Raw genomic sequence first — 10,298 nt, 5'->3', positions numbered from 1 at the left:
CTTCTTCCAGAACAGCATCTTACGTTACTGGATACAGTGTCAGTAGGAGGAGGAGGCAGAGAGCGGCCATTGTTGTGTCTGGCAGCAGGTAATGGTGTTTATTTGTGTTATATAGGGGGAGCAGACTCCAATGTTATATATGACAGGTGGTGCACTGCAGACTGTTGTTATTATAATACAGCTTTGGCGCTGCATTATCTTTATACAGGTAGGTTAGATTTCAGTGTTACATATATTACAGGTGGAGCAGACTCCAGTGTTACATATACAACTTAAGCAGACCTATGTGCTGCATTACCATCATACAGGTGGATCAGCTTCCAGTGTTTCATATACTACAGGTGGAGCAGACTCTTTTGTTACTTATCAAATACAGGTGGATCAGACATCAGTGTTGGTATAATACAGGTGGAGCAGACCCTGGTGTTACTATAATACAGCTGGAGCAGTCACTGCTCGGTGGGTAACAGACTATAGAGATAGGGAGGTGACCAGTGCACTCAGACCCCCCATACAGAACGTAGCAGCTGTAGCTGGTGGTCAGTACCCTCAGTAGGTGGTTATTAGTGTTACATATAATACAGGTGCAGCAGACCCTGGTGTTACATATAATACAGCTGGAGCAGTCACTGCTCGGTGGGTAACAGACTATAGAGAAAGGGAGGTGTCCGGTGCACTCAGACCCCCCATACAGAACGTATCAGCTGTAGGTGGCGGTCAGTACCCTTAGTAGGTGGTTATTAGTGTGGAAGTGACAGAATACACAGAGAGACACCATAGTATACACCGGGTGATGTATAAGATGCACAGACGTCCTCTGTAATAGGCCCTGCTGAGTCCTCACCTGTCTGAGGATTTCTTAGCTTTCTTTTCATTCCTCTAATTATTACCAACCTGTATGGAGCTCCCTCTGCTCCCTGCACTTTCTCTCTTACCATCATGTGTGTAAGGACCAGCGCCAGTCCTCAGGGATTCATGACAGTGCATGTTTTCCAGGTCTCCTTCCAGAATCACCAGTGAGATCATAAGTACCACCTATGGATCGTTTAGATTGTGTTAGTCAGTGATGCAGGCACCTCTGCTTCTGCAAGAAGATGTGGAAAACATGCCCTTTTAAGAACCTTTCGGGGCTGGAGCTGGGAAACACTGTTCTAGATTCTCAGTTTGTAAGTGATTATCCTCCAAGAAATGCTTCAGCCTCTCCCCTGTGCTACATAAATATGGCCTGGAGAATTGTCACACATGGAACGTACATCCTACAGTGGTAGGCTTACTGTGGATTCCAGCATGATAGGGCATGCTGGGACTTATGGTCCCACTCCAGGTGCGGAGTCAGACCATAAAACACTGCTGACACTCAGTAATTATTGCAGATGAGGGAGCAGAGAAAATAAGATGGGTGATTGTACACAAGTCGCCCAGATATTAGGAGACAGAGGAATAGGGCAGTAGTGGGGGAGAGAGGCTGGCTGGGAGATGTGGTGCGCTATCGGGGGCATATAATGGGGGAGGGGGAGCAGAGAAGTAGGGAGAGATGATGGGGGCAGAGACTTTATCCCAGGTTACTGGGGAGAATGACCTGAGGGTGGAATGAGGAGGAAAAGGTGGGTGGGCTGTGAGGGATCTGGCCTGGGGAAATATCTTGTCATATGGTGTTGTGTACTTGTGTATTTTATACTGTGTGTAGTAATCACTGGTTATCAGGTGTGTGACCTGTGTATAGTGATCAGTGTGTATCAGGTGTGTGACCTGTGTATAGTGATCAGTGTGTATCAGGTGTGTGACCTGTGTATAGTGATCAGTGTGTATCAGGTGTGTGACCTGTGTATAGTGATCAGTGTGTATCAGGTGTGTGACCTGTGTATAGTGATCAGTGTGTATCAGGTGTGTGACCTGTGTATAGTGATCAGTGTGTATCAGGTGTGTGACCTGTGTATAGTGATCAGTGTGTATCAGGTGTGTGACCTGTGTATAGTGATCAGTGTGTATCAGGTGTGTGACCTGTGTATAGTGATCAGTGTGTATCAGGTGTGTGACCTGTGTATAGTGATCAGTGTGTATCAGGTGTGTGACCTGTGTATAGTGATCAGTGTGTATCAGGTGTGTGACCTGTGTATAGTGATCAGTGTGTATCAGGTGTGTGACCTGTGTATAGTGATCAGTGTGTATCAGGTGTGTGACCTGTGTATAGTGATCAGTGTGTATCAGGTGTGTGACCTGTGTATAGTGATCAGTGTGTATCAGGTGTGTGACCTGTGTATAGTGATCAGTGTGTGACCTGTGTATAGTGATCAGTGTGTATCAGGTGTGTGACCTGTGTATAGTGATCAGTGTGTATCAGGTGTGTGACCTGTGTATAGTGATCAGTGTGTATCAGGTGTGTGACCTGTGTATAGTGATCAGTGTGTATCAGGTGTGTGACCTGTGTATAGTGATCAGTGTGTATCAGGTGTGTGACCTGTGTATAGTGATCAGTGTGTATCAGGTGTGTGACCTGTGTATAGTGATCAGTGTGTATCAGGTGTGTGACCTGTGTATAGTGATCAGTGTGTATCAGGTGTGTGAAATGGCTCAGGGAAGAGGAGGACTTAACAGGTATATATTACAAATACCCTGTGATATTTATTATAATATATTGATTACTCAGAGATACATGTAATCTGTGATGATTATTATATTTATTACTAGACACAAGAAGAACCAGAGAGTCTTTACTAGAAGTCATGTGAGGGTGAGACGTGTCCTGTATAAATCACTGAGGATGGACACAGACAGGACTCACATGACTGAGAGGATACTAAATCTAACCCTGGAGATCATCTACCTGCTGACTGGAGAGGTGAGGAGATCTGATAGTGTCACAGTGACATCACTTATATCTATAGTAATAATACAGGGACATGACTGGGGAGGTGAGGGGATCTGAGAGTATCACAGTGACATCACTTATATACATAGTAATAATACAGGGACATGACTGGGGAGGTGAGGGGATCTGGGAGTGTCACAGTGACATCACTTATATCTATAGTAATAATACAAGGACATGACTGGGGAGGTGAGAGGCTCTGGGAGTGTCACAGTGACATCACTTATATACATAGTAATAATACAAGGACATGACTGGGGAGGTGAGGGGATCTGGGAGTGTCACAGTGACATTACTTATATCTATAGTAATAATACAGGGACATGACTGGGGAGGTGAGAGGATCTGGGAGTGTCACAGTGACATCACTTTTATCTATAGTAATAATACAGGGACATGACTGGGGAGGTGAGGGGATCTGGGAGTGTCACAGTGACATCACTTATATCTATAGTAATAATACAGGGACATGACTGGGGAGGTGAGGGGATCTGGGAGTATCACAGTGACATCACTTATATCTATAGTAATAATACAGGGACATGACTGGGGAGGTGAGAGGATCTGGGAGTGTCACAGTGACATCACTTATATCTATAGTAATAATACAGGGACATGACGGGAGGTGAGGGGATCTGGGAGTGTCACAGTGACATCACTTATATCTATAGTAATAATACAGGGACATGACTGGGGAGGTGAGAGGATCTGGGGGTGTCACAATGACATCACTTATATCTATAGTAATAATACAGGGACATGACTGGGGAGGTGAGAGGACCTGGTAGTGTCACAGTGACATCACTTATATCTATAGTAATAATACAGGGACATGACTGGGGAGGTGAGGGGATCTGGGAGTGTCACAGTGACATCACTTATATACATAGTAATAATACAGGGACATGGCTGGGGAGGTGAGAGGATCTGGGAGTGTCACAGTGACATCACTTATATCTATAGTAATAATACAGGGACATGACTGGGGAGGTGAGGGGATCTGGGAGTGTCACAGTGACATCACTTATATCTATAGTAATAATACAGGGACATGACTGGGGAGATGAGGGGGTCTGGGAGTGTCACAGTGACATCACTTATATCTATAGTAATAATACAGGGACATGACTGGGGAGGTGAGGGGATCTGGGAGTGTCACAGTGACATCACTTATATCTATAGTAATAATACAGGGACATGACTGGGGAGGTGAGGGAATCTGGGAGTGTCACAGTGACATCACTTATATCTATAGTAATAATACAGGGACATGACTGGGGAGGTGAGAGGATCTGGGAGTGTCACAGTGACATCACTTATATACATAGTAATAATACAGGGACATGACGGGAGGTGAGAGGGTCTGGGAGTGTCACAGTGACATCACCTATATCTATAGTAATAATACAGGGACATGACTGGGGAGGTGAGGGGATCTGGGAGTGTCACAGTGACATCACTTATATCTATAGTAATAATACAGGGACATGACGGGAGGTGAGAGGCTCTGGGAGTGTCACAGTGACATCACTTATATACATAGTAATAATACAGGGACATGACTGGGGAGGTGAGAGGATCTGGGAGTGTCACAGTGACATCACTTATATCTATAGTAATAATACAGGGACATGACTGGGGAGGTGAGGGGATCTGGGAGTGTCACAGTGACATCACTTATACCTATAGTAATAATACAGGGACATGACTGGGGAGGTGAGGGGACCTGAGAGTGTCACAGTGACATCACTTATATCTATAGTAATAATACAGGGACATGACTGGGGAGGTGAGAGGATCTGGGGGTGTCACAGTGACATCACTTATATCTATAGTAATAATACAGGGACATGACTGGGGAGGTGAGGGGGTCTGGGAGTGTCACAGTGACATCACTTATATCTATAGTAATAATACAGGGACATGACTGGGGAGGTGAGGGGATCTGGGAGTGTCACAGTGACATCACTTATACCTATAGTAATAATACAGGGACATGACTGGGGAGGTGAGGGGACCTGAGAGTGTCACAGTGACATCACTTATATCTATAGTAATAATACAGGGACATGACTGGGGAGGTGAGAGGATCTGGGGGTGTCACACTGACATCACTTATATCTATAGTAATAACACAGGGACATGACTGGGGAGGTGAGAGGATCTGGGGGTGTCACAGTGACATCACTTATATATCTATAGTAATAATACAGGGACATGACTGGGGAGGTGAGAGGATCTGGGGGTGTCACACTGACATCACTTATATCTATAGTAATAATACAGGGACATGACTGGGGAGGTGAGGGGATCTGGGAGTGTCACAGTGACATCACTTATATCTATAGTAATAATACAGGGACATGACTGGGGAGGTGAGAGGATCTGGGAGTGTCACAGTGACATCACTTATATCTATAGTAATAATACAGGGACATGACTGGGGAGGTGAGAGGATCTGGGAGTGTCACAGTGACATCACTTATATCTACATTAATAATACAGGGACATGACTGGGGAGGTGAGAGGATCTGGGAGTGTCACAGTGACATCACTTATATCTATAGTAATAATACAGGGACATGACTGGGGAGGTGAGGGGATCTGGGAGTGTCACAGTGACATCACTTATATCTATAGTAATAATACAGGGACATGACTGGGGAGGTGAGGGGATCTGGGAGTGTCACAGTGACATCACTTATATCTATAGTAATAATACAGGGACATGACTGGGGAGGTGAGGGGATCTGGGAGTGTCACAGTGACATCACTTATATCTATAGTAATAATACAGGGACATGACTGGGGAGGTGAGAGAATCTGGGAGTGTCACAGTGACATCACTTATATCTATAGTAATAATACAGGGACATGACTGGGGAGGTGAGAGGATCTGGGAGTGTCACAGTGACATCACTTATATCTATAGTAATAATACAGGGACATGACTGGGGAGGTGAGAGAATCTGGGAGTGTCACAGTGACATCACTTATATCTATAGTAATAATACAGGGACATGACGGGAGGTGAGGGGATCTGGGGGTGTCACAGTGACATCACTTATATCTATAGTAATAATACAGAGACATGACTGGGGAGGTGAGGGGATCTGGGAGTGTCACAGTGACATCACTTATATCTATAGTAATAATACAGGGACATGACGGGAGGTGAGGGGATCTGGGGGTGTCACAGTGACATCACTTATATCTATAGTAATAATACAGGGACATGACTGGGGAGGTGAGGGGATCTGGGGGTGTCACAGTGACATCACTTATATCTATAGTAATAATACAGGGACATGACTGGGGTGGTGAGGGGGTCTGGGAGTGTCACAGTGACATCACTTATATCTATAGTAATAATACAGAGACATGACTGGGGAGGTGAGGGGATCTGGGAGTGTCACAGTGACATCACTTATATCTATAGTAATAATACAGGGACATGACGGGAGGTGAGGGGATCTGGGGGTGTCACAGTGACATCACTTATATCTATAGTAATAATACAGGGACATGACTGGGGAGGTGAGGGGATCTGGGGGTGTCACAGTGACATCACTTATATCTATAGTAATAATACAGGGACATGACTGGGGTGGTGAGGGGGTCTGGGAGTGTCACAGTGACATCACTTATATCTATAGTAATAATACAGGGACATGACTGGGGTGGTAAGGTATCCTGGGATGGTCTTTCCCCTCCAATTATTTTCTCTGTGATGCACTCAGGCATTTAGGATATCATGTGAGTACATGTGAATTTTATTTTTGGACATTAGCTTCTGTGAGATCCTTTATAGTAACAATTGTATTACAGGCTTAGCCTACCTCTGCCACAGTTTCTGCCATGTGTAGTGGGCGGCTGGTCTGAATCCTCTTATTGATCTTACACTACAGTATCCTCTCGCTGTTTGCACTACTCTGTACAAAGCATATGAGTCATCTATGGGAGTCGGCCATAGACAGAGGATACAGGGCCTTATTGGCATGTGCAGATTTACACAATTTTAACAATTAACCAATAAAAATTATAACACCAACATTTTTCATTTTACCTCCTAATTGATGTCTCCCCCAATACACAGGATTACACCGCAGTGAAGAGGACAACAAGAGAGTGTGAGACACCCAGCCACCGTCCCCGTATGTCAGGAGGACTCAGCAGGACCCAGAGCCCCATCACTGTGCCTCCTCCTCACTTACTGATACATGAGAGACACAATGACCAGAAGATCCTGGATCTCACCAACAAGATCATTCAGCTGCTGACTGGAGAGGTGACTGCTGGGAATGGGACATTATACAGTAACACCAGGAGATGTGTCTGGGTGATGACTGGAGAGGTCACTGCTGGGAAGGGGACATTATACAGTAACACCAGGGGATGTGTCTGGGTGATGACTGGAAAGGTGGCTGCTGGGAATCGGACATTATACAGTAACACCAGGGGATGTGTATGGGTGATGACTGGAGAGGTGACTGCTGGGAATGGGACATTATACAGTAACACCAGGGGATGTATCTGGGTGATGACTGGGGAGGTGACTGCTGGGAATGGGACGTTATACAGTAACACCAGGGGATGTGTCCTGGTGATGACTGGAGAGGTGACTGCTGGGAATGGGACATTATACAGTAACACCAGGGGATGTGTCTGGGTGATGACTGGAGAGGTGGCTGCTGGGAATGGGACATTATACAGTAACACCAGGGGATGTGTCTGGGTGATGACTGGAGAGGTGACTGCTGGGAATGGGACATTATACAGTAACACCAGGGGATGTGTCTGGGTGATGACTGGAGAGGTGGCTGCTGGGAATGGGACATTATACAGTAACACCAGGGGATGTGTCTGGGTGATGACTGGGGAGGTGACTGCTGGGAATGGGACATTATACAGTAACACCAGGGGATGTGTCTGGGTGATGACTGGAGAGGTGACTGCTGGGAATGGGATATTATACAGTAACACCAGGGGATGTGTATGGGTGATGACTGGAGAGGTGATTGCTGGGAATGGGACATTATACAGTAACACCAGGGGAAGTGTCTGGGTGATGACTGTAACATTGTGTATGTCAGGTTCCTATAAGGTGTCGGGATGTCACTGTCTATGTCTCCATGCAGGAGGGGGAGATGTATTACACAGGGCTGTGGGGTCGGTGTTACTAATAGGAGTCTGACTTGAAGGTTTGGCTTCCCGACCCCACAGCCCTGATATCAAAGCTCCTAAAGAGTGGAGAGTTTCTCAGAGCAACCAATCAGCTGTGAGCTAGCATTTATCATATACATTCTATAAAATAAAAGGTGGATGTTGATTGGTTGCTATGGGCAACTTCTCTACTCGTTCACTCTTAAGAGGCTATGATAAATCTCCCCAAGGTCTCTTAGAAGCCTGGGGTCTGATTTAGACCTGTACACAAACCCGATGGTGGGTGGACGGCGCATGTACTGCGATATCACTGCCACCCCGGATTACAGTGCCCTGGACACCTTCGCCTGATTGACAGGCTGCATCCATTTGTGGGTGGGGGGTGGCCGTGTGGTCTTCTGTCCACACCTTCATCAGGTTTTAAGCTTTTGATATGTTTGCCTCTCAGGATGCTTCCTTTGGGCGGTGGATTCTCCTTTCTGCTCAAGAGCGTCCTCACCCTTAGGGAAAACTGCTTTACTGCCCATGGTATCCCTGTTTATCCTCATGGAGCCTGAAGAAGAAAATAAGAGTTATGATAGACTTACCTTAGTTAACTCTTTGTCTTCGAGGATCTACAGGGCACCCACCCTGACACACCTTGCTTCAATGGGTACATTTTTCTCAGGGTCACTGATTACCTCATCTTTGTGACAGTGTATCTGGTGTATAAGTTTGTGCCCCTTCCATACGTTGCACAGAAGTAATGACACAGGGATACAGGAAATGTGCACATAAGGTACCAGGGGTGGTAATAAGCCCCTATACTGGAGCAGAGGTAACTTTTTGGACAAAGGAAGCACAGCCCTCAGTGACAGAACTTAGCAGAGGCAGCTGGATGACCTCACTAGTCATTACCACTGGGATATATTATCCTCTGCTGATTCTCAGTGTGCGACACGTTCTCCACACAGCCATGTAATAAATGTATTATTATACTCACTGATAATTACATTTCATCATAGAGACCCCATGTCAGCCTTTACAATGGGATAACATCCCTCCCCCTATAGTTTAGATAGGACATTTTCTAGGGACAGCCCACCTGCTGGTATATATCCTCACTCCCCCCTTCCTCTGTGTCTTTCCAGTGTCTCCGTATAATTGGTTCCTGGAAAACACTACAAGGGGAGGATATTCTGAAGGCTGCCATGGGGTCTCTATGAAGAAATGGAATTATCGGTGAGTGTAATTTGCTACTTTCTTCTCTGATCCCCCCATGGCAGACATCACAATGGGAAATACCAAAGCAGAATAAGGGTCGGGTCAGTAACGCCAACAAGATACTTTATCATGCCAACTTATTCAGCAAGTGCCCTGTGCAGAACATGACCCCCAAAGTGGGCGGTAGAAATATTAAGGGGTCTATGTACTAAGACTTCGAGAGAAAGAGGTAAAGTGGATGAAGATAAAGTACCAACCAATCAGCTCCTAAATGCCATTTTTCAAACAGCCTGTAAAGTGACAGGAGCTGATTGGTTGGAACTTTATCTCTCTATAAGGCTTAGTACAAAGACTCATAAGAGCATAATGTTTAGAGAACATATGAATTGAAGACCATGTGGCTGCTTCACACATATCCCTCACTGAAGCTTGAGTTTCCTTACCCATGAAGTAGCCATTGCTCTAGTTGAGTGTGCCTTCATCACAACTGGAACCTTCCGACCGTCATTTTTGTACAGGAATATGATCAGCTCTCTAATCCATCTGGAAATGGTTTTGTGGGAGCATAACCTTTTATAATTCCACCTGGAATAACCAACAAGTGTTTGAATTTTCTAATATCTTTCATTGTTTCTCTGACAAGGTCCAACGTTTGTCATTTTTCCTCCTTTTCATTCTGAGGCTCAGGATAAAATGAGGGTAATATGATCCCTTGATTTCAATTGAAAGATGTTACCACCTTAGGTAGAAAGGCTGGGTTTGTTCTCAATACCACCTTATCGGGCAGAACATTTAAGTAAATCAAGAATAATTATTCTCAGTGCTTGTTCCATGCCTAAGCTCAATTACCACCACACCTGCTGCAGAATCATTAAGAGGTAATTGCCCACCTCATACAAACACTAGACTAGACTATACAAATATAATTCTGCGCTGGTATGATTGGTGTATTCATAACAAAATATTTATTCAATAATACATAAAATCAAGTAAGGTTGTTTTGTCCACAAAGGTTGCAACTCACTGAGAAGAAATACAATTTTCCAAGTCAGAAATTTTAATG

The 10,298-nt window shown here is 45.0% G+C and overlaps 2 protein-coding genes across 2 annotated transcripts in view; both read left to right on the top strand.

The window, feature by feature from the left end:
- The window catches only part of LOC148502631 (uncharacterized), a 72,042-nt gene that overhangs the window by 49,983 nt on the left and 11,761 nt on the right, over positions 1-10,298 (top strand).
- On the top strand, positions 7-9,244 carry LOC148502632 (oocyte zinc finger protein XlCOF29-like). The gene is made up of 4 exons (XM_088449600.1): positions 7-88; positions 2,689-2,839; positions 6,966-7,157; positions 9,163-9,244. Exons 2-4 carry the CDS (start codon positions 2,762-2,764, stop codon positions 9,235-9,237), a joined length of 345 nt encoding a protein of 114 aa, XP_088305726.1. The 5' UTR covers positions 7-88; positions 2,689-2,761; the 3' UTR covers positions 9,238-9,244.

The sequence above is a fragment of the Taudactylus pleione genome, unplaced genomic scaffold (assembly GCF_031769625.1).
Source record: "Taudactylus pleione unplaced genomic scaffold, aTauple2 ptg000488l, whole genome shotgun sequence".
NCBI lineage: Eukaryota > Metazoa > Chordata > Amphibia > Anura > Myobatrachidae > Taudactylus > Taudactylus pleione.
The sequence above is the reverse complement of the archived record's forward strand: the minus strand, read 5'-3'. Positions and strand labels throughout refer to the sequence as shown.